This window comes from Malaclemys terrapin, chromosome 25 (genome assembly GCF_027887155.1).
Source record: "Malaclemys terrapin pileata isolate rMalTer1 chromosome 25, rMalTer1.hap1, whole genome shotgun sequence".
NCBI classification, from domain to species: Eukaryota; Metazoa; Chordata; order Testudines; family Emydidae; genus Malaclemys; species Malaclemys terrapin.
The window spans coordinates 7,749,671-7,775,328 of record NC_071529.1 but is presented as its reverse complement, the minus strand read 5'-3'; the positions used below and the strand labels follow the sequence as shown (position 1 = coordinate 7,775,328).

The window sequence follows — 25,658 nt, the reverse complement described above, 5'->3', positions numbered from 1 at the left end:
AGCAGTCGAGGAAGCTTGGGCCCTCGTGGAGTGAGCGGTGAGGTGCGGTGCTGAGACACCTGCCAGGTCATAGCAAGTCCGAATGCAAGACGTAATCCAGGAGGATAGGCGTTGTGAGGAGACCGGTGAGCCTTTCATTCGGTCGGCCACTGCAACGAAGAGTTGCGTCGTCTTTCTAAAGTGCTTTGTGCGGTCAATATAGAAGGCCAGGGCCCTGCGTACGTCCAGAGAATGCAAACGTTGACCCTGGCGAGTAGCATGTGGTTTAGGGTGAAAAACCGGAAGAAATATGTCCTGGTTGATATGAAATGGAGAAACCACCTTAGGGAGAAAGGCAGGATGTGGACGAAGCTGCACTTTATCCTTATGGAAAACTGTATAAGGGGGCTCGGATGTAAGCGCCCTGAGTTCAGAAACGCGCCTTGCTGAGGTGATGGCTACGAGGAAGGCTGTCTTCCAGGATAGGTACAAAAGTGAACAGGTGGCTAGTGGTTCGAATGGAGGACCTGTGAGTTTGGAGAGAACCAGATTGAGGTCCCACGTCGGGACGGGATGACGCTGTTGTGGGTACGTCCGGTCTAAGCCCTTGAGGAATCTAACGACCATCGGGTTAGAGAATACCGAGGACGTGAGTTCCCCTGGGTGAAAGGCTGATATAGCGGCCAGGTGAACTCTAATTGAAGATATTGCCAACCCTTGCTGTTTTAGGGAGAGGAGATATTCCAATATGAAAGGAATAGGTGCCTGTAACGGGGACGTGGCTCGTTGTTCGCACCAACAGGAGAACCGCTTCCACTTGGCCAAATACGTGGCTCGTGTTGAGGGCTTCCTACTGCTCAGCAGAATCTGTCGGACAGAGTGCGAGCATTGCCGCTCTGCCTGGGTGAACCATGGAGCAGCCACGCTGTGAGGTGGAGTGATTGCAGGTCGGGGTGACGCAGCCGGCCGTGGTCCTGAGAGATGAGATCCGGACATAATGGAAGCGGGATCGGTGTCTGAACCGAGAGTTCCAACAGTGTGGTGTACCAATGTTGTCTCGGCCACGCTGGAGCGATCAGAATTACCTGTGCCTGGTCTCTGCGCAATTTGAGCAGTACCTTGTGGACCAGAGGAAACGGAGGGAAGGCATAAAACAGGTGGTCTTTCCAGGGAAGGAGAAATGCATCCGAGAGGGAGCCCGGAGCTCGACCTTGTAGGGAGCAGAACACGTGGCACTTCCTGTTGTCTCGCGATGCAAACAGGTCTATCTGGGGAAACCCCCACTTCTGGAAGATGGAATGTATGACGTCCGGACGGATAGACCACTCGTGCGTCTGGAAGGACCTGCTGAGTCGGTCCGCTAGAGTGTTCTGGACTCCAGGGAGGAACAATGCCGTGAGATGGATTGAGTGGGCGATGCAGAAGTCCCACAGGCGAATGGCCTCTTGGCATAGAATTGACTAACGTGCTCCTCCTTGCTTGTTGATGTAAAACATGGCCGTGGTGTTGTCGATGAGAACTAACACACAACGGCCACGTAGTTGATTGAGAAATGCCTGGCACGCCAGGCGCACCGCCATCAGTTCCCGAACATTGATGTGCAGGGCTAACTGGGGTGCAGTCCACAGGCCCTGGGTATGGTGTTCGTTGAGATGGGCGCCCCAACCCAGAGATGAAGCGTCTGTGACCAGATGCAGAGAGGGTTGTGGGGTGTGAAATGGCATCCCTTCGCAGACCACATTGTGATCTAGCCACCAGGTGAGGGAGGTCAGGACCGAGTTCGGGACCGTGACCACCGAGTTCGGGACCGTGACCACCATGTTCAGGCTGTCCCGATGTGGACGGTATATTGATGACACCCAGGTCTGGAGTGGGCGAAGCCGAAGTCTGGCATGCCTGGTTACGTACGTGCAGGAAGCCATGTGACCCAGCAGGGTAAGGCACGACCTCACCGTGGTAGTTGGGAAGGCCTGTAGCCCTTGAATGAGGCTCGTGATGGTGCCAAAGCGGTTGTCTGGCAGGATGGCTTGTGCACGTCTGGAGTCTAGAACTGCGCCGATGAAATCTATTCTCTGGGTAGGTTCCAGAGTGGATTTGTCCTTGTTGAGTAGGATGCCCAACTCGTTGAATGTGTGCACTATTCTGTGGACGTGAGCTTGAACTTGCTCTTTGGTGCGACCGCATACCAGCCAGTCGTCTAGGTACGGGAACACCTGTATCTCCTGCCAACGAAGGTACGCTGCCACGACAGCCATACATTTCGTGAACACTCTTGGGGCCGAGGATAGGCCGAAGGGAAGGACTGCAAATTGGTAGTGCACCGTGTTTACCACGAATCGCAGGAAGCGTCTGTGAGGTGGGTAAATTGAGATGTGAAAGTATGCGTCTTTCATGTCGAGGGCGGCGAACCAGTCTCCAGGATCGAGGGAAGGGATAATGGCCCCCAAAGAGACCATGCGGAACTTCAACTTTACTACGAATTTGTTGAGTCCGCGCAAGTCCAAGATGGGCCGCAGACCTCCTTTGGACTTGGGGATCAGGAAGTAACGGGAATAAAATCCCCTGCCCCTTAACTCTATCGGAACCTCCTCTATGGCCCCCATGGCCAGGAGCGTAGAAACCTCCTGTATAAGAAGTTGCTCGTGAGAAGGGTCCCTGAAGAGGGACGGGGAAGGGGGGTGGGAGGGGGGGATAGAAGACAACTGGATAGCGTATCCCTTCTCCACCGTGCGGAGGACCCAGCGGTCCGAAGTTATAAGGGACCAAGCACGGTGGAAGTGGGAGAGGCGATCCCGGAAGGAGGGGGCTGGATCCTGGGGGATGACTGGGGCGCCGTCCTCGACCGCACCTTCAAAAGTTCTGCCTGGGGCCTGAAGGTGGTCTAGGTGGCCCCTGGTTCTGGCCGGGTTGAGGGCCGGTCCACCTTCTTCTACCACCTCGCCCTCGCCTCCGGGCCGAGTCCTGTCTCTGACGAGGCGGGGGGGGGGGGGTGTGTAGAAGCGCTGAGGCTGCGGCCTAAATGGTCTGCGCTGAGGGCCCGCAACATGCATCCCCAGGGAGCGCATGATTGTTCTCGAGTCCTTGAGGCTCTGCAGGCGAGAGTCCGTCTTGTCCGAGAACAATCCATGTCCCTCAAAGGGCAGATCCTGTAGGGTTTGCTGCAGCTCCGGGGGCAACCCCGAAACCTGAAGCCAGGAGATCCTCCGCATAGCGATACCCGAAGCCATGGTCCTCGCAGCCGAGTCCGCTATGTCCAAGGAGGCTTGCAAGGAGGTCCGAGCCACCTTCTTACCCTCCTCTACCATGGCTCCAAACTCCTCCCTGGACTCTTGGGGAATCAACTCCTTAAACTTCCCCATAGAGTTCCAGGAGTTAAAGTTGTAGCGGCTCAGGAGCGCCTGCTGGTTCGCCGCTCTAAGTTGCAGCCCTCCGGCTGAGTAAACCTTACGGCCAAACAAATCGAGCCGCTTAGCCTCCTTTGATTTAGGCGCTGCAGCCTGCTGACCGTGGCGCTCTCTTGCGTTCACTGATGCCACCACCAGTGAACACGGTTGGGGGTGGGTGTACAAGTACCCATAGTCCTTAGACGGGACAAAGTATTTCCTTTCCACCCCTCTCGCTGTGGGTGGGATAGAGGCAGGAGTTTGCCATATCGTATCCGCATTGGTTTGTATCGTGCGGATCAGGGGTAACGCCACCCTCGATGGGGCATCCGCTCCGAGGATGTTCACGATAGGGTCCTGCACTTCCACTATCTCCTCCGCCTGCAGGTCCATATTACGGGCCATCCTACGCAGGAGATCCTGGTGAGCCCGAAGATCTATCGGAGGGGGACCTGTACATGACGTGCCCGCCACTGCCTCATCCGGAGAGGAAGAGGAAGATGCCTCCGGTGGTACTGGATCCAATGGAGGGTCCTGATCCCCCTGCTCCTGGGCCGGAGCATCACCTGTACTTGGATCTATGGTGTCGGGTGGCGTGGACACGGAAGCCTCCATGCCCCCTGGCGGAGGCCGAGAGATGGTGGATTCCGGGACCCTTCTAACTGAGTGACCCGAGCGAGAGGTCGATGGTATTGGAGCCCCTTGCTCCTGGTGGTACGCCCACGGGGTCCAAAACGACCAGTGAGATGGGCCATGAGAGTGGTCCTCTGCCATCTCCTGCCAATGGCCCAAGTTCCGTTCCTCGGCTTGCCCTTGAGGGGGGTATGCCGATCTCGACAGGTCCTCCGAGGAGCGAGACACCGATCTTGATGGCCATGGCGGTGCCGAGAGAGACGAGACGATTCCCGTGGGCTGCGGTACCGCACGGTGCCGGTCCGGAGATGATCTATCTCTGCGCGGTGCCGGCGAACGGTGCCTGGACCGCGATCGGTGCCGATGATCTCGTCGGTGTCGGGAGCCGGATCTGGACTTCGACGAGGACCTGGAGTATGCCCGGTGCCGGGAGCGGCCTCTCGACGTCGAGCGTCGACCGTAGCGGTGCCGAGAACTACGTCTCGACGTTGATCGGTGCCGACGATCATAGCGGTGCCGAGACGTAGAACGGTGCCGCGACGAAGATCTTGGCCGCGAGTACGACCGGTGCCGAGGTGATATTCGGTGCCGGGACTGCGAGCGGCGTGGGGACCTGCTTCGGGACCTGGACCGGTGCCGAGGTTCCAGCCCTTGCGATGGAGGGCGCATCAGGGCAGGTTTCCCCCTTGACTGGACCGGGCGAGTCAACGGTGCCGTCGGTGCCAGTGGTTGAGGCGGTGCCGGCTCTGTGAGAGCTATCAAGTCTCTCGCCGCCACGAAGGTCTCCGGAGTCGACGGGAGTTGTATTATCGCCGGTCTCAGTGGAGACGCTATCTGCACCGGACTCAACGGCCTCGGTGCCGGAGTCGACAGTGCTGGAGGCACCTGTTTCCGGTGCTCCACCGGCGGACTCGGCTCTACCCCCGGCACTGGGGGAGCCGGCGCCTTCAGCACGGAGGTCCCCGTCTTATGGGCTTTTTTATGCCCCGGGGATAATGACCGGCGTCGAGGTACTTGCTGCGGTGCCGACGAGGTCCGGTGCCGGGGAGGCTTGTCCGACACCACCCGCGCGGTCGGCATTGCCGGTGCTGCTGGAGCACTGCGCACCGAGGCGCTAGGTGCCGTGGCTTGGCTCGTAGAGGGAGTGTCCGGACTAAGTGCCGCCTCCATCAGGAGTTGCCGGAGCCAAAAGTCCCGCTCTTTCTTGGTCCTTGGTCTGAAGGCCTTACAGATCTTGCACTTATCTGTTTGGTGGGACTCTCCCAGGCACTTCAGACAGGAGTCGTGCGGGTCGCTCGTGGGCATAGGCTTAGCGCAGGAGGCGCACTGCTTGAAGCCGGGAGCTTTGGGCATGAGCCCGGGCCCGCGGCCGGGGGAGAAAGGGGGAGACGACCCCCTTAGTCCCCTGGACTACTATAACAACTATAACAACTTTAAAACTATTTAACTATTTAACTACAAACACTAGAACTATAACTATAACTACAACTGCGAATAACTAACTAAGCTAGGGAGAGTGGAGGACAGCTATGCCGCGCTCCACAGTTCCAACGACCGTCAGGGGCGGTAAGAAGGAACTGAGGGGGTGCCGGGTCGGCTGGGGTATATATTCAGCGCCATGAAGGCGCCACTCTAGGGGGCTCCACAGCCGACCCGCCGGTGTTGCTAGGGTAGAAAATCTTCCGACGATCGTGCACGCGGCGCGCACACACCCCTAATGGAATGGATATGAGCAAGCACTCGAAGAAGAACCTCACTTCTTCAGATGCAAGACTTGCTTGCATCTGAAGAAGTGAGGTTCTTACCCACGAAAGCTTATGCTCCCTATACTTCTGTTAGTCTCAAAGGTGCCACAAGACCCTCTGTGGCTTTTGTATGTTACCATTCCTGATGTCCGATTTGTGTCCATTTATTCTCTTGCGGAGGGACTGTCCGGTTTGGCCAATGTACATGGCAGAGGGGCATTGCTGGCACATGATGGCATATATAACATTAGTAGATGTGCAAGTGAATGAGCCCTTGATGGTGTGGCTGATGTGATTGGGTCCTCTGATGGTGTCGACAGAGTAGGCAACAAGGTTTGCTAGAGGGATTAGTTCCTGGGTTGGTGTTTCTGTGGTGTGGTGTGTAGTTGCTGGTGAGTATTTGCTTCAGGTTGGGGGCGTTGTCTGTAAGTGAGGACTGGCCTGCCTCCCAAGGTCTGTGAGAGTGACGGATCATTTTCCAGGATAGGTTGTAGATCGTGGATAATGCGCTGGAGAGGTTTTAGCTGGGGGCTGTATGTGATGGCCAGTGGTGTTCTGTTATTGTCCTTGTTGGGCCTGTCCTGTAGTAGCCTTAGACATGTGACCTCTCAGCACAATCCTGCAATGTAGGATCATGATGTCTAACTGAAAGCCCAGCCCCACATGAGATAGCCTCTCTGAAGAACGTGCTTGGCCATAGAGCTAGTTCTTGACCATACTTAAGTTTAGATCCCCAGGGAGGACAGGCAGGCACTTTGCACTTGAGAATACAAACCTTATGGACATGTCTATCTAGTCATAGAGCATCCATGTAGTTAAGTGGAGGGACTGAAGGCTCAGGTGGAGTAGGCAACCTTGACCTTGGGAGATCAGGTCTAAGTCTAGTGGAAGTGAAATTGGACATTTCACTGACAGCACCAGAAGAGTGAAGAAACAATGTTGATAGGTCCATGCAGTGGCTATGAGTATGACTCTTATCTTTAGTAATACCCTGTGAATAAGCAGAATTGGTGGGAAAGCATAGAGGAGCCTGTCTCACCATGGCAGTAAAAATGCATCTGTCAGGGAAGCCGGGCTCTGACCCCATAAGGAATAGAACTGCTGACACTTTCTGTTGGTCCTTGTTGCAAATAGGTATACTAGGGGAAACTTCTGGAAGATTTATCTGGCTACATCTGGACAAAGAGACCTCTTGTGGTTACTCACACGATCTGCTCAAGTGGTCTGCTAGGTCATTTTGGATCCCCAGCAGGTAAGAGCTTTCCAGATCTATTGAATTGGCAACACAGAACTCCCAGAGCAGAGTCCCCTCTTGACAGACTGGAGAAGAACATTGCCACTGTGAGGCATTAACATGCGGCTTCACCTGTTCTGCTATGGAAATATTTGGCATGCCAGTCTGACACTCATGTGTAAAGCTGAGTCTTTTGAGGACCATAGACTGTGAGTCGGTAGAGAACCCAATTGGACCCCCGTCCCAGAGCAGACATGTCTGTCACTAGCATGAGCGCCACCTGTGGGCAGGCAAATGGAATGCTTACATATACATTGCCTGGATTTGCCCACCAATCTAGGGAGGTGAGGACATAAGAGGGCACTCTCATCACTGAGTCCAGCTGATGGCGGCTCAGCAAATGGACTGATGCCAGCCAGGCCTGCAGAAGTCTGAGGCGTAGTCTGGCATATTGAACCACCTAGGTGCAGGCCACATGTCCCAGAAACTTCAAACAGTTTTGTGCTGTTGTGATAGGGTGACCTTTCATATCTATAACAACTGATTAGATTGCCAGGAATGTGAAGTCTAGAAGAAAAGCCCTCGTTTGAGACAAGTCCAGTACAGCTGCTATAAACTCTATCCTCTGGACTGGGAAGAGGAGAGATTTCTCAGCATTGCAGTCCCACGTCATTGAACCCTGACCGGATCAGGGCCACACTGCTCTGTACTCGCAGTCTGGATCGGCCCTTGACAAGACAGTTGTCCAGGTAGGGGTAAACTTGAAATCCCGATTTTCGTAGGAATATAGTTATTACTGCCATAACTTTTGTAAAGACACTGGGAGCAGCTGACAAGCTAAATGGTAGTACGGTGAACCGGTAGTGATTTTGATGTACCAGAAATCAGAGGTTCTTCCTGTGAGAAAGTATCTTGTTAAGCTGCCAATTACGTTGACAGCACCAGGCTCGACAGAACCTTTTGCTGTGCCAGAGCCAACTATACCAACTTAGGCTGGGTCTACACTACCCGCCTGAATCGGCGGGTAGAAATCGACCTCTCACGGATCGATTTATCGCGTCCCGTTGGGACGCGACAATCGATCCCCGAATCGACGCTCTTACTCCACCAGCGGAGGTGGGAATAAGCGCCGTCGACGGGAAGCCGCAGAGGTCGATTTTGCCGCCGTCCTCACAGCGGGGTAATTCGGCTGCGATACGTCGAATTCAGCTACGCTATTCACGTAGCTGAATTTGCGCATCTTAAATCGACCCCCCCTGTAGTGTAGATGTAGCCTTAGGCACTGATTTGGAGGAGGAAAAGTGCTTAAATTTAAGGTGCACTCTATCTGATTCCTTCTTGCTCGTCTATATCTTTCCTGGCCTAGGTGAGGGAGCTCACTGCTGGGATTCTGATAATGCTAGAGGTGCACTTTTCACTGAAGCTGCAGCATTCAGCACTGAGTCAGACTAGGATGGTTCAGACAATGGCCTCAGTATTGCCTCCACTAGCAGAAATTTCAGCCTAGCCTCCCTGTCCTCCTTTTTTCCAGGTTTGAATTCCCTGCAAATCTGGCACCAGTCTTTCATGTGTGCTTCACCTAGGCTCTTCAGGCAACCATTGTGCGGGGTCACTCACTGGCATAGGCCTCGAGCAAGCAGCACACGGCTTGAAGCCCAGCAACTGGGGCATACCTTAGTGCTATCAGCAGAAACCTTGAAACGAGGAGATGCAAGTCCAAAAAACTTCATTGGTATTTTTTTACACAACTAAAACTTACTAACTATGCTAACTACTAGACCAATTATATTATATACATTATACACAAAGCTGAGAGAGAACTGTTCTGGTATTGAACAGGGGTTCCAATGACCATCAAGGGCAGTAAGAAGTAACTGAGAGGGGCTAGGGCAGCTCTTCATGACAATGGCATGTGGCACCAGAGGGAGCTTGAGCCGCCCAACAGGTCTGAGGGGAAAAAAATTCTGACAGCCGTGCGCTGAGTGTGCAGACGTCAAGAGCGGAATGCACATATGAAATCACTCAAAGAAAAGCATTATCAGGCTTCTTACAGTGTTTTTACTCATTTCCCCTATCTCTTCTTTCTTCTTATTTTGTGTCCCTGACCGGGAGAGGGGGAGGCATAGCCCCCATGCTTCCAAGATGAGAAGAAAATAAAACCGTAAGGAGAAAACTAGATTAAGTTTATATAATCTGGGGCAGTGTTTCAGCACTCGGCCTTTCTTTCCCCTGCTGGTGGCACAACATGACCTTCTGTCCTTTAATCCTCTCTCGTAGTATGGGAGAAGAGAAAGACATGGGCCATACGTCGTTGAAGTCAGGAAATGTAAAAACTAGATGTTATGGATTCAAACTGACTACAGCAGAAAAAGAACAGCAGGATAAAACAAACTTGAAACTCCAGAGAAACAACAAAGTAGCAAAAAGGGAGGCTTCTTTAACTTAATCTTAACCCTTAGCTTCTCAGCAGGATGAAAAATGGTCAACAGCTTTAATAAGCTGTCAAAATACAGATTCATCTTAATATTTAAATAAGTCCCCTCATATGGTTCTTGAAAAAATATTGATGAATTTGCAGGTCAGGCCTACAGCACCTAAACAGTCCATTTCAGAAAGGGAGGCCTTTGGAGAAAGAGTGTAAAGATTTGGAAGTCTGTAAAAGCCTGGAGATTGGAGGTCCAAGAACTGTGGTAGAGTCATCAAAGGATTAACCATTATACTTGCCCGTCAATGTAGAGGAGCTGCAAGCTGAGCATGGGTAACCCACTGAATGTCATTCACAAAAGGAATGGGAAATTGTACTTAATCCACAAATAAGAAAATCTCAGTAAGTGCAGGCCTTAAACTTGATTAAGTTCTGAGCAACAACAACAAGACTGTGAAGCCTTAAATGTCGTAAGGGTACCAAGCATGCTATTCGGATCTGCGTGGCAGGATTGGCAAGGCCAGTCATGGACAACCAGACTGATCTATACTTGTCCTTCCTGAAGTCCCACAGACTATGTGGATCAGTGGAACTTTGGAAGGTCCATGAGAAGGTGAGAAGTTTCTCCAGAGGATAGCGTGAACATGCCTGTGGAGCTGGGTAACTACTGCAGTCTCTGCACAGATTGGGCATACCGAGCCCGCATCTCTGCACAGTGTGGAATCACTGACACATATGACAAGAATAGAAAGTACCTGGCAGAATCAAAAAGGCAGAAACAATTTAAAAAGCTTCTCTTAAATAAAAGTAAAAATGCATGTGGGCGTTCAAAAAAAAAATCTTGGCCTTAACATGGCACTTTTCAGAGGAACACTGTACTTAATTCTTAGGATTTTTCATATTCTAAGCTCTTTGGGGCAGGGAACTTGCCTTCCTATCTGTCAGCAGAGTGTCTCTCACTATATAAATAATTACTAATTCATTACAAACACAATGTTACCAGATTATTTAGGGTAGTAATGAGCATATCATTTATTTACATATAAAGAATGCATTGATAACTGGAAACGAATTATAATAAAGCATTAAAACAGACTAAGCTAATATGAAACTGGATACCATTCCAAGCTGTTTTTTATATCTTCTAGGACATTTCTTGGCTCTAAAATAAATAACTAATATTTTAAAATAACCTTATTTTTACTATGTCACTCTTCTGAAGAAAAACATATCTGCATTCTTAGACTTTTCATTATAGAAAAGGAAACCCCAGAGGACCACAGCATAAAGTAAAAATAGTTCTAAGCATCCCAGCAGACTCTAGGTTTTTGGACTATAGTGCAGGATATTTTTAAAAATAAAACAGTATTTCCAAAAGGAATGGGCAACAATTCCTTTTAGGTAAAGCCTGAGCTTCATATAATCTGTTTTCCAGACGAACACACACGTGACAGTTAACTTTTCTTAACATGAGGCAGCTTGAAGATTCTTCCAAAATGTTGAATTTGTCAGTGCTCCAATGCTTTCTTTTTCAGAAAGAATTATAGCTTTCGTCTCCTGCTTCTTTGTTGCTAAGATGAAAGTTGCTTTTCAGAGCCCAAAATATTTCACATATTTAATGTGAAGTTTTGGTCCAGTCCTATAGTCTTTATTCATGCAGAATTCACATTAAAGACAGTAGGATAATAAAGCTAGACTACACTCCTTTCCATACGTTAAAATCTTGCTATTGCTTGTTGGTCTCTTCAACTACAGTCCAATCACCCTTTTCCCCTTCAACTCAATACTCACTGATTGAGATGCCTACAACCCTGGTGTTTACCTCCTCACCTCAAAACTTACTACTGGAATCAATTGTTATCAGTGTCAACGCTCTCTGTTCCACAGAAACTGCTCTTGCTAAAGTCGTGAATGACCTCTTCCTGGCTAAATCTCAAAACCATGCTTCTTTATGAGTGTAACGTCTACGTTGAATGTATTCACCAAGCCACCTCCTTCACCACTTTCAAATCCCTTTGCAAAAGTCACTTCTGCCACAAAAGCTAAGAGTTGTGAATCACAGGATACATTTGGGGGACAAGAAAGGGAGAAGGAGCCTCAAGCTATATTTCTGGGGATCTTATCATCCTAGTCCATTTCCCTCTCCATGCTTGTTTGATGACCACTTGAAATGGAAATCTGTTCCTGAACTAAATTTTCTTTATGACATGCCCAACATAACTTTATGATTTTAGGGTTTCTCATAAGTGGCTGGCCCTGTTGATATTTTCTGCAAGAGGAACAAAAAAGCATGGAGGTATTTGTTCTGAGGAAACCCTCCTCCCCACAGCATGTCCTCCCCCTCCAAAAAAAAATTAGATAGATTTAATAATTAGAAATGGAAGGGTGGACTGCAGGTCAAATTTTGCCAAAAGTGTTCTTTTACAAATATATTTTGGTTAATGAAAAAAACATGAACTCAAATTACTTCCAAGATATCAGCTTCCTTAACTTACCTCCCTAGGCCCATATATTCCTGTACACAAGTCATTAGCAAAATCTTATAACTTGGTTAAGAGTACTTTATAGAAGACCATGAACCAAATTCTGCTCTCAGTTACACTAGCGAAAATATAAAGTTACTCCGAATGTATGTCAGTGTAACTGACAAAATAATTTGCCCCCATATGTGTTATAATATCCTCACAGCATATTATAAGTATGAATTAAAGATTTGGGATGGCCTGAACTCAGAATTTTATTTACTGTTGCCCGTGGTACTTTCAATTAAGAAATCAAATACAAATCAACTTTTCTAATGAAGGTCTTTCTTTTGCCTGTAACGTCATAGGATGATCTAAATATGACCTACACCTACATCATGTTCTCAAACCGTGGTTCAAGCATTTAACTCTGTTACTCTCAGTTCAAAATCTACTCCCCACTAAGAAGCAATTCCCTGGAACCTTTCTATGCCTATCAGCAGCTACGTAGCCAGAAAAAAAAAAAACGTATGTGAAGCCAGGTACAAGCCAGATTTCTTCATACGTCATAAATGAAGAGATGGCCATTAAAATATATATTTTGGTAATTAAAAAGAAATCTTTGCATCTGGGGTTTACAGCTTGTATATCAATTTTCAGGTTGTTTCATTTTCAAAGAGCAGAGATAGTAAACACTGGAAACACAGGATTTTCAATGGAAATTCTAACACAACTTTAGCTAGTTCAATATGCATAGAATCATAGAAGATTAGAGTGGGAAGAGACCTCAGGAGGTCATCTAGTCAAACCCACTGCTCAAAGCAGGACCAACCCCAACTGATTCTCATCAATATTACTGATTCTATTCAAAATCAGAAAATAGCATACATACAGCTGAAGAATCATATATATCAAAGTTATTATCGCCTATAAAATTAAGGAAAAGGTAGTAATTCATTTAATCCAAACTTTTCCTTATTTCAGCAGACATGTCAGATCACAAAAATGCTTTAAGCTCACAACCTTCTGTTGGCCTATCGATTTACAAAGCAACTATTATGCCATATTGTGCCACATGATGCAGGACTTTGCTTTTAAAAGAAAATGGAAATATGTGAAAAACTCCTTTAAAACTTTTATCAAGGTCCTATAAAAAGAGCTTAGGAATCATATGCTAACTCCTGTTTGCAACCTAAAAAGCATACTTGTCTTTATAATCTCATTCTCCAAAGCAGACTAGAAAGACTAATAATTCCATTACCATCACTCCTTGAGTAATTAGAAATGCTCATATGGGAGTATTCTATATTCATTCTCATGAAAACAATGCAGGTAGATTAGCTTTCAGGTACAGAATTACAAGGCTTCCTTATTATAATTATATACCTCTTTGTAATATGATTGCCCTTAACATAAGGCCACTTGTAATCTGACTCTCAGTTCTAATGTGGATCATAATAAACTCCCTATTTATCACATGGATGATGTTATATAGAACTTGTAAAATACAGGTCTCCTAAGAGTAGCCTTAAATAAAGTAAAAACACTGTACATTGAAAATAATAATAATTAGATATGAAAAATGAACATTTTGTATATTTTGAATTTTTGCAGGGAACAGAATTATATGCAACATAGCCTTACAAATTTTACATTTGATCGTGTTAGGTGCCGAGCACTCTTCACTCCTTTCAGTGGAAGTGGAGGGCAATCAATGCGGATCAGAAATTGACTCAAGTTTTCTTTATTATACATCAGATATTACTTCTAACAAATTCTAAAGCCATTCATGTGTGGCGGCTCCGTAATTCCTAACTAAAAGCAAGAACTGAAAGAGATCAGTGAATTCCTGCACTGTGTAGTTACTGATTTATCAGTACTTTCCGATAAATAAAATATTAAGTTTGAAACCAACAGTGGCATAGTATCAATATTTAGACACTGAAAATACTGTAGCCATTACAGTATTTAGCTTTCACAAGATATTTGTCAATATGGTGGTAAGTTCTAATATTTAGTACAAAGTCCACTATAGGAATTTGTCCTTTCCTTTTCCGTGACAAAATCTGGATTTAATGCAAATCTTAAAAGAGTGTTTTGGGGAACACTGCCAAGAAAGGCTTTGAATAAGCTACAGTGTCTGTTTTTAAAAGGGTTAATTTTTACTATATGCCTCTGAAGATGACCTAGAACAAAGCAAAGCTTCATGATTATCTAAAGAAAAATGTTACTGAGTATAACCTTCTTATTTCAGCTAATGTCCCTGGACTTGGCTGCCCAAAATCTCAAATGTAGATAATACTGAAGTTCATCTATATACTGAGAAATTGTCTTGGTAAACTCACCCTGAGAAGCAGAGGATAAATGTTTGGGAGAACAATTATATTTATCTATCAAGTATTACAATGTGCTTTACTAAAAGACTAAGTGAACGTATACAGATTAGCAAATAGACAGACTAAGAACTATATGGAGTCTAACAAAAAAGGCACCATATTTTTACAAATTCAAAACCTTCTGGGTGAAATCCATCCCTAAGTATGGAGGTCCTGTCCCGAATCCCACTTGCATTTTCCATGGGGGAGGGTGGCAGGCAGTGCAGCCACCAAGGGGCAACTTCACAGTTTTGTTACAGAGGGAGGAGGCTTTTAGCTGGCCTCAATTAAATCACTGTAGGAGAGACTACTACAAACCCCTTATTTAAAGGACTTGGAAAGGCAGTCTCCAATTACTTCAGCCCATAGGCAAGAACAGAGGCCATGCACCCTAAAGGCCTGATGTAATTTGTGATGGTGAATTCTGTCCTCCCGTCTCCATGGAGCTGCACACAAACACCAGTGAATTATTCCTGCTTTGTGAATGGTGGAACCTGTTTCACCCAGAGTGAATTGAACAACCTTGCAGCACACTCTGAACGTCAACAGCCTTGGGCCATGTCTAGATTAGAAAAATAGATGTTGTTTAAAAATGTTAGCTAATGTATATTAACTAATCTCTTTTTTAAAAACACTAATGTAGATCGGATTTAACACACATAAAAAGGTGTCAACTGGTCAAGCTTTGACTCCCCTGGGGTTGACTGTGACCAGCTAGCATGTTTTAAAAAACATTAAAATGTTTGCATGAGGTGCATGAGGTGGGCGAGAGCAGGGTTGGGAGGTGTGTGTGGAGAGGGTGAGTGGTGTTAATGAGTGGAAGAGTGCAAGAGAATTCTAGGAGGGGGACAGGTGGGTAAACAGGTATATGGTGAAGGCAGGAAAATGTTGGGAAGCCATAGATGTACATGGTATCTGGGAGAGAAGAGGGCCATGTGTGGGGAGTTCCTGTGATAGTGAAACCAGAGTAGTAGACTGGCATGGGCCTGGTATGGGGAGTTCAGTCTCTATACGCCAAGGCATTAATGTCAGAAAAGCTCCTTGTGGCACTGCTATCTCAGCTCCCCTGTACATCAAGGCAGCGCCATGGATGAAGCTGAGGTGAGGAGCAGGAGTCCACAAAAAAAACCTAGATACATCAACACTTGGGGATTGATCTCCTCTCCCGCATTCCCACGCCCAGAGCCCCTTTTGCATACCACATGTCTCCCTAACACAATCCCCCTTCCCTACACATAGTTCTCCTCAGCCCATGTCCATCTACCTGCCCCACTAGCCATCCCCAGTTCCCCCAACACCAGCAAGCACCACCGTGGGGAGCAGGGAAGTGACTGTGTGAGAAGGGTAGGGTGGTGAGCAGGGTATGTGAGGGGGTTAGGACAGAGAGAGCACCCTTAGTTTGGTCCTCAATTTTCTCTCTGTTTTGGGAACACCATCTTACACTCCTTGAGTTCATTCCACCACAGAAAATACTGCTGGGTGGTAAACAGAGGGTTATTACCTGAGGATGTGGGAGCTTTGCTAGGGACAAAGTTCCTTAACATGGCAGATAAATCTCTCCTCCCATTTTCCTTTTGTTTATTCTTCAAAGCAGAGAGGTAGGGAAGCTCAGAGAACAGATCAGACAACAGTGACCAAGTATCAGTGCACAAGAACAAAGAGCAAACCATAGGAGTATATGCCCACCTAGAATTTCAAGAACTATAAAGCACCAGAAGAGCAACATCACTCAGTGAGAGAAAAAAAAAGTCAGAAAAGAATGCAGTGATCCATGATGTATGCTTTCAGGGTAACTTGATTTCTTATAATAAGAGTATCTTTAAAATGCATTGGACATTGAAAGTATATGATGGAATGTTAAAATTATGCACACTAGTGTCAGAGGGGAAAAAAATAAAGTTATCTGTTAACAATGAACTGCAAAAGTGTGGAATTCCATAGCCCAAGTTTCTGATAATTAGCTATTGAAATCTAATTCTTGTTGCTCTCTTATTTTATTATTTTACTCGTTACATGCTTTTCTACTTTCTACTGGACCTTCACTATTATTACTATTAAAGGTAATTTATATAGAGCTGCAAATTTACACAGAGATTTTCAGGGTTAGGCATATTACCTGTCCCCAAAAAGCTTATTATACAGGCATACAGATTGATTTGAAAATTGAAATAAACAGCATATTCATCTGTACCCACCCAATACTCTAACTTACTGTCTCTGTGCTGCTATAAATTAGACCTAGTTTAACCCCAATTTATCTCTGCTTGTGTCAGTAATGTTGAAAATACTATGGAGATGTTGCTTTCAGTCCCATGAAGAAGAACCTCTTAAAAGCAACATGAATTGGCTGTAACAGGACATCTAACCCCTCCAGTCCACCTTAAGTTTGGCATCTCTAAGTTGGTCTGTAACTCTGCATCTGTCTTGTTTCAAAATGTGGTCATATGGAGAGGAAACTATTGTTCAAGATTGCCAAAATTATTTGGGATGTAAAGGAGAAAGCATATTTTATACTGATGATGTGAGATTTTGAGTCCTTTTCAATGGTATTGCTCAATGACCTAAAAACCTTGAACCCTGTTTAAAATGGTTAATAGGGAGGCTCTTACTGAATCCTCTAGCTTTAAGGTGAATTGAAGAAAGAGAAATTCAGGCCCAAGTTAAATCAAGAGAAGTTTTGTCACTGACATTAACGCAGTCATAATTTCACCCAAAAGGAGATACTTTCACTTTGGTCCAAGTATCTTTGTCAAGACTTGACATGTGAAATAGGAAAAAGACACATTTTCTAAAAAAAAATCTAAAAATATTTTTTCCAGCTCTGAATTGGCAAATACTACAAACATTTTCTCTGAAGCATTCATTTTAAAACTTAATTTAAATGAAACGTATTTCTTCAAACTTAAGTGCCTAGTAAAAATGATCTGTCCTCAATTTCAAAGCAACGAGTAAATAGCAAAAAAGCCTTTTTGCATGGAAATATGATGTACTACTCAGAAATTAATTTTAAACTAGTATTTCAGAGGAAAATCTCACCTTCCCTGCTTCTGATTGAGAGAATTCTCAAACTTCTAACAAAATCAAAGATGTAGCTATATATAGCTAATATTATAAACTACATGGAAATCTAGCAAAGGACTGGCATGTAACCAATATACCAGTCTTTAATTCTCTAGAAATGTCCAGTACAGCCAAAGATGCAACATGACCATCACACCAATACCATTATTTGGGGGATCACGTGCATGCATTCCACATGAAAACCATTTTTAAATTATCTCTGAGCTATTCGTTTATAATAGCAATAATGTCTTCATTGCAGGGCATTCCATGGAGAGTAATGATCTCTTGGGACTAATGGCCTATATGCGGATCATTAGTCCGAGGAAGAGTGTTTCCTTTATTGTAATCATTTAAATATTCACCAGCAACAACAAAAATCATTATTTTAAGCAATTATTTGTTTTCACTCTTGTGCAAACAATGATGTACCTATTGTTAACAAAAAAGGCACTTCCATTCTTAGACATGTAAAGTCACTGAAAGAAACATCAAATGTTAGAAACAACTCTTCAGCCCCTCCATATGGTTAAACATTTTGTAGGGGAAGTGCAAAAAATATGTAATTCTTATAACACATTTTTTATATTTTATAGGAGTTTTCCAACAATTCTTAACTGAAGAAATACAATCACATGGAAAACTATTTTGTTCTTATTCTCAGCCCTACTCCACAGTTCGTTTGTGTTAGTTGATCTGTATTGTCAACCATTAATGCAGAAAGGAAAGTTACTCATCCATAGCTGGAGTTCTCAAAGTATATTGCCTGGGAAGACCCAGGCTCATTCATCCTAGTCCCCTGCTTCTTTGGAGTCCTCATTTGATATTCTCAATTGCTGCAAAAGAACTATGGGCAGTGGGGAGATGGGCCCTTACATAACTTCACACTAAATGTTTTCATTCATGGAGCCCTGATGACACATGTGCAACTCTGCAAAGGCAAGATATTCTCAGTGCTCCAGTAACAGGTAAGTCATCTTTCTTTTTTCTTACATGTGTCTATCATTGTGACAGCAAGGATTTTTAAAGAATCCTACAGTATAATGGAAATGGGAGGCTGGAACCCAAACTGAAGGATGGGATGAGTTCTAATTTGCTTCATTTTTCTGTTGACCGCAAGGGGCAGAGCTATCAGTGGGAAAGCACACAAAGCCTAACTTAGAGAAGCAGTCTCCAGTTTTGCACTCACAATTAATTAAGCATACATGCTGTGTCACAACACAAAGATAGCTATCCGCTGTGAAGATAACGGAGCACTGAATGCTGCTTATCAGAGCTTACAACTAAACTGAACCCACAGTTCCAAGGGATCAAGTCAATACTGATATTACAGAAACATACACTACATCTACCATTGCATTATTATTAATTTTTATTTTTATTACAATAGTGCTTAGAGACCCCAACCAGGATTAGAGTGTCATTGTAATAGACATTATACAACCATATAGTAAGAGTCAATCTTTGCCCTGTAGAATTTACAATCTAAATAGACAAGATAAAAGTTGGAAGAGTTCATAGATTCCAAGGCCAGAAAGGATCATTGTGATCATCTAGCTGCACATAGGCCATTGAATTCCCCTAAAATAATTCCTAGATAATTATTCTAATTGTTAAACATTTACACCTCACTTTCAGTTTGAATTTGTCTAGCTTCAACTTCCAGCCATTGGACCATGTTATAACTTTCTCTGCTAGACTGAAGAGTCCATTATTAAATATTTGTTCTTCATGTAGGTACTTACAGACCAGTGTGCTTCAATTAACAGCCTACGAGCCAGATCTGGCCTCAAAGGGCCTTCTGTTTGGCCTGTCAGGCACCAGTGGCTCCATCCTGCTCCCCTCCTGCTACTCTGCCCCAGGCTCCCGATGGCGTCAGCCCCTGCGCTTTACCTGCCAATCCCAGCTGCAGTGTCCCTATGATGACCAGTCTCTGAGCACCTAGTGGGGGAGTTGAGTCCTGAGGCGCTTTTGAAAATCCCATTAGGTGCCTATCTGCATCTTTAAGCACCTAAATACCTTTACAGATCTGGTCCACAGAAACCAAATAAATTACTTAAAATAAACTTGTTTAAAAACATACATGAAATGTCACTCTATGTGCTGCAACAAATAATGTACAGTTTGCTGAAGTCTCTTTCTCTCAGCATGCAAAAATTTAACATGTTACTTAAACTGCTGAAATGTCTCCATCTGTTGGCCTGACTTGAGCAAACTGATTCATGAGGAGACTGGAATTAAGTATATTCTGGTACTACTTACAACATCCCTGAAAAACTAGAATGTGTGCAAACCAGATGATTATTTAAAGACTAGATAGGTCATGCTGTTAAACTGAGATCCAACCCATTTTCCTACAGTAATTTAATATTGCAAACATGGGTGTATATTCCAATTACAAAATCTTGTGACTCCAGCAGGCCATGTAGTTAACTAATGAAGATTTGTGCAAAGAAACTTGTTTGGTGAGCTTTATCTAAAATTTTGCACTGACCGATTTTAAAAGCCCCACTGAACTTATTTAAAGTCCTTACCAGTTAATTTCTTCACAGGTTGGAGCCGAACACTGATAGACTGATGTGTGAGTAAGGGGGAGGATGGAAGAGAGCGAGACATGCCCTCCATAATCCGAATGTGCTGCATACCTTCGGTCACTGGGAGTGGTGGAATAGCGTAGTCTGGTTCAAAAGCACAGTCGTTCTCTGTGGAGGTGCCTGATAGGAATGTAAAAATAAAACAGAACGGTTTGTAATAAAAGGCAGCCTACTGTTTTTATCAATTCCTAGACTCAGGAATTTGCTGGTTTAGGCTGGCTAGAGTCTTTCTAATATTTCCATACTATTTCTCACAAAATCACACAAACTTTTTAGTATTGGACTGCTCCTTCTCATGCTCATCTTACAAAATGTTTATGCTTCCCATGAAGAAATTACATTTATACAATAGCAAAGAGGTGAATGTCTCATATAGAGTAACGAACAACATAACTAGTTAGATTTTAAGTTTTATCATTTTACTTTGTTAAGCATTCTAGAGTGATCAGTTTTAATGTAATTACTACCCTGGCGAATAATTGATTTTTTTCAGCCAACAAACCATTCATTTTGGTTCTGAAAATTGTTGGAATTTGTCAGCAAATTGGAAAAGTCCACTCAGCTTCAAAAAACTGTGTGTGCATGCGCATGTCCTTCTTATAACCTTTAGCCCAGTGGTTAGGAGGCCACTTGCCTTGGAGATGGGCGGTCCAGGTTTGAGTCCCCACTCTGGAGCAAAGACTTGAACTCAGATCTATCTCCTGTCAGGTGAGCATCCTAATCACCAAGTTTACAGGCTATTCAGGGGTTGGTTGCTCTCAGCGTCTCCTTTTGAAACGGTTCCACATTGCACAAATATTTAAATACTCATTGGAGCAGGGACTTGAATTCAGGTCTCGCTTCTACCAGGTAAGTATCCTTACCACAGGACTATAGGTTATTCTGCAGTCAATCTTTCTTATTGAAGCTGTTCGACTTTCTATAAATGCTTAAATATTAATTGGGCAAAAGAGCAAGAAAGAGTGGGAGAATGACTTTAGACTGGGAGATAGAAGATATAGACTCAGATCTTCTCTCTGCCTGGATTACACGGTGCATCAATATTTACCGTCTTCATTTTACCTGCTTCTTCACTTTGTAATAGGATTTATTTATTAATTTGAATTTTTACTACTCTGCAATAAAAGAGCACCTCCTAAAACTCCAAGTGCTCTTGATAATCTTTCAAAAATACACTAATAAATGATGATTCACAGGTTTGTACTCACTTGTATCAGTTTTTGTACTCTGTCATGGTAGCTATAAATGTATATTGTATTCTATTTTTCAATTTCATTGCTGCTTTAAATAATTAAATACTTACATTATTTTATTTAAAATAAATATATTTATAAATGTATAAAATATATTTACATTCCTAAATACAAATATTCCTAAAATAAAAATTTTGTTTGACATAGTTCAGAGTTTTGTTTTGTTTATAGAAGGATATTTGTCAATAGATATACAGAAATTCTTACATTAAATAATATAAAATAGATCTATTTTAAAATAAAGTGTAAGGAGTCTGTTCATAAAGGTTTTCAAATGTATTGTTTCTTATGATTTATAATCCCAAATAGATTTCCTCCCACCCCACCAAAAAGATTCCTGTCTGGTGCACACATCTAAATCTCAGACTAGTCAGAAATCTTTAGGCTCTAAAAACTACAGAATTAACAGACCTTAATGTGTATTTCATGCAATTCTATAGGACCACACAGAAACAGATCCCTTAGATTTCTATTTGTCCAGTGATGCTATCCATTGCTCTTTTCACTTCTCCACTCATTTATTAGAATGACAGAGGAGCTGCGAAAGATGGAGGCTGTTACCTTATTATTTCTTTGATTACCATTCTTGTAGAACAGCAAATCGGAGCTAAGTTGCTGGCTTACAGATGAGAAGTCGTTCTTACAAGGTTACCTGCTAATGGACAGACTAGATTTACTCAGAGCAGATACTGAGTCAGAGGCTCAACTGGTGTAAATCAGCAGAGTGGAGCTATGCTAATTTACACCATCTGATTCTTAAACACTTTATTCAGAAAGAGAGCTCTAAATTTTCTGCAGTCTTATCACTAGGTACTAAAGAGCCTTTGGGCTAAGTAAAATATCTTTACCGAATTGAATTGTTGCCTTGTTTGAATTCAGGTGATAATTTTAGAATCTAAGAGTATGTCTACACTACCTGCCGGATCGGCGGGCCGTGATCAATCCAGCGAGGGTCAATTTATCGCATCTAGTCTAGACGCGATAAATCGATTCCCGAGCGCTCTCACATCAACTCCTGTACTCCGCCGCCGCGAGAGGCACAGGTGGAGTCGACAGGGGAGCGGCCACAGTCGACTCAACGCAGTGAAGTAGGTCTAAGGTTATTCACATAGCTGAAGTTGCGTAACTTAGATCAATGCCCCCCCAGTGTAGATCAGGCCTAATTGAAGCTCCTCAAGAAACAGTGCCGTCAAACGGTTCATTTCATTTGTCCTTGTTCTTTTTTCAAGTTCAAAGTTTAGTCTGTATCTCACTGCCACTCATTTCTGCAATTGCTCTTGAGCCCCCTTCTACCCAAAGCCCTACCAAACAAAACAAACCAACCAAAGAAGAGGAAATTAATAAAAGATCTACAAGAAACTCACAACTCTACCTCAAAGAGAGGCTTACCTCTAGAAAGGGAAAAGTGTGAGAGAAGTCCACTGAAGTTCTCTGTGAACTTTGCTATTGATTTTCTATGGAAGGTACTCAGATATGATGGCATGGGGTGGCAGTATCCCAGTTATTGCAATATAAGCAAACCGAAGACTGATGGGAATTATTATTATTATTTTAATGTAGAGAACATTTGGAAGCAGAATTAATTTCTCCCTGCAACGTATGGAATAAGCAGATCTTTGCTTGTGATCCAGGTTACTTGATGCTCCTTCTCCAGTTACTAACTTTACCAGAATTTTTAAGCAAATATTCTGAATATTCAATAAATTGGGACAAACTGCTAACAATTGTACAGAGACATTTGAATGATATTATAGATATGTATATTTGCCATACTGTATGCAGAGAAGCAAAAAGAAATGTGGACACTGAGTAAGTAATATGGAAAATTATGATTTATCCATTAAGACATCCTTGGTTTTGCTAACTGATGGTCAAGCTCGTACTTAAATAGAAGAGGGAAAATTAGAAATGATGCGTGAGATTCTCACCCCTTTCTTGTCTCTTTATGCCTGTTACAAGTGCCGGAGAGGCACAAAGAGTCTTGAAAAGCCCTGAATCCAGCTGGGGGAGAATTTCCCCTAGTATAGAAACTGAGGAAGATTACTGCAGGACTCCCTCACAAACCCTAGCACAGGGAGTATGCTTTGGGCAGGAGACGCATAGCACCAGCCCAGAACACTGCAGAGATTCTGAGAAGCATAGCCACCCATAGGCCAGCCTGCTGTGATTTCAAGCGGGGCTGTTAAAATTCCACCACTGGTTACTCTGGCCCCCAGAGCAGCCTAGAACTGGGAAGGCATGAAGGTGACTTGAAGCCACCTTAGCCCTTGTTCGTCTTGGGCTATGAGTTCTGTGCTACTCCTCTTAATTATTAGCATTCGGGGCCACAAAAAGAAATGTGTCAAAATCTATGCTAGCATCTGCTACACAAAAGTTGCAAAAGGAATGATCTGCATCAATCTTTAATTTTATAGCGATAAACTGCCACATATTAAATGCCACATTCCCTTTCTCCCAAGTAATGACGACATCTGAGAACTGTTCCTAAGCCAATTGTTTGGAAGTGTGTGCTCAGAGGACCAGAATGGTACTTTGGCGCTTCATATAGTTCAGTTTCTTAAATTACTGGCTTGGAAAGGAGGCTCAACGTGTCTGGGTGCAAAATTAAACATTTGACAAAAAGTACCATTCATTGAGTTGCTGTTCTTTTACAAAAGAGTGGGGTTGCAAAAGTGTAATTTAGGGCATAATTTGGATCTTTGTCTTCACATTTTTAACTAGTTTCTTGGGGTCAGTTTTGTGATCAGGAAAGGATTAACTGATTTCTTAAAAATAAAAACGGATCCAAATTTTCACACATCACTTGCAACAAATCAATTCTAATATTTGAAAAGAATTACTTAAGAACCTTCTGTTTCCAGAGGCATCTCACTAATACACTGGAGTACTGTGGCATTCTGTGATAACTTGCCTCCAAATTTACAATGGTTATCCTTTATTGCAAATATACATTACTTGATATCTGATGCATAAACTATACTTACTGAGCAGAGAATTATGAGAGGTGCATCTAAATTTCTCCCAGATTATCTCATTTATTTGATTTTGCAAAAGATCAGATAGATTTTAGCCAGGGGTTCTGATCACCTTTGTTCCTGTGTTATAATTTTCCTCTCCGAAAGCAATTATTTGATTTCCATTGGATAGCTTTGTGTGACTTTCAGTAGTTTGTGTGAATAAATATAGGTTTATAAAAACTAATTCACAGAGGTGGATAATAGAGCTGAATTGTCACATGTGGATAAGGCAGAAAAGATAAATGCCTTCGATACATTATAATTCAGAAGAAACAACAGCCTGAGTTTATTGTAGCTGTCCAAAAAAGGCTATATCAACGGTGTAAAATAGTCAAGGGAATACATTATTCATTCACATAGCAGAAAACAGATTTAAATAATTCTGAAGTTCTCAGACAACTCCTTATCAGAAAACTGATAAAAAGTTATACATTTTACAGCTAAAATATACGGACCCATAACCAATCTCAAAGTCAAGGAATACTTCACAACATAGCTGTATCCTTCTACAATGAAAAACAAAACAAAAATTAACTATTATTGCACATGCATGTTCAAGTGCAGTACTGGATGCCTCCATGTAGGACTCTTAACATCCATCTGACGATAGATGTTATTTTACTTGCCCACGTATCGAAGATTTAATCCTTAACTGATTTTTTTTTGCTTTTAAGACTTTAATTACCTCAAAGTCATTCTACTGCCGTTTCTTTGATATGCAAATTTCCAATTAATTCATAATTGATAAAAATACTTTGAGCTGGACGCTTTGGTCTGCTCTTTTCACTTCATACTGTTAAATGTTAAGAACATGCCTAAATGCTTTGCTGGATTGGGGCCAGAGTGCTCAGCAGTTTGCAGGATAATGCCCCTGGAGGGGTGCTATGCACAGGTTTCAAATTCCCTGAAAACACAGGTTCAAATTCCAGCATTCTGAGACAGCTTTAGTAAGCACCACACAGTTTACTGCATGTGGTTTTTCGGAAGAGATGTATAAGGCTTGAATGCTATGCATTTGCTCCATTATAGTATAGGTCTGCAACAGAATCTGTGGTCATCATATCTGGCACTTGTCTAAAGCTGAGGGATACGTAGTCCAGTGTATTTCTATACGAAATGAACAATAAATAAAGCAATAATGTGAACAAATGGCTATACACACTGATAGCACCTGCCATCTAAATTCTCAAAATGCTTTGCCAACTTTAATGTACTAACCCTCATAAAATCCTTGTCAGGTGGATGTTATCTTCATTTTACAGATACAGAAATTGGGGCACAAAAAATTAATCGATTTGCTTAAAGTCACACAGAGCAAGTAATTGGCAGAGCTGGACAGAGAATCCAGAATCACTGAATTTCAGTCTCTTGCTCAAAACAGTGAACCATTCTCTTTTTCTTTTTTAGTCATTAATAAAACTTAAATTAAAAATGTTTTATTTATGGATTACCTACCAGATTTTAATTTTAACAAAAAAGTGATTCTGAATTCAGTAAA

General features: G+C 43.6%; 1 protein-coding gene across 9 annotated transcripts in view; it reads right to left on the bottom strand.

Annotated features, from left to right (window-relative positions):
* Nucleotides 1-25,658, bottom strand: part of TANC2 (tetratricopeptide repeat, ankyrin repeat and coiled-coil containing 2) — a 610,881-nt gene that overhangs the window by 274,060 nt on the left and 311,163 nt on the right. For 6 of the 9 annotated variants that reach the window (XM_054014274.1, XM_054014267.1, XM_054014275.1 and 3 more), the window contains one exon: nucleotides 19,831-20,010. In XM_054014274.1, coding sequence (XP_053870249.1) covers nucleotides 19,831-20,010 — 180 coding nt within the window. The remainder of the gene's footprint in view (nucleotides 1-19,830; nucleotides 20,011-25,658) is intronic. The other 3 variants (XM_054014270.1, XM_054014272.1, XM_054014273.1) reach the window with 1 other exon arrangement.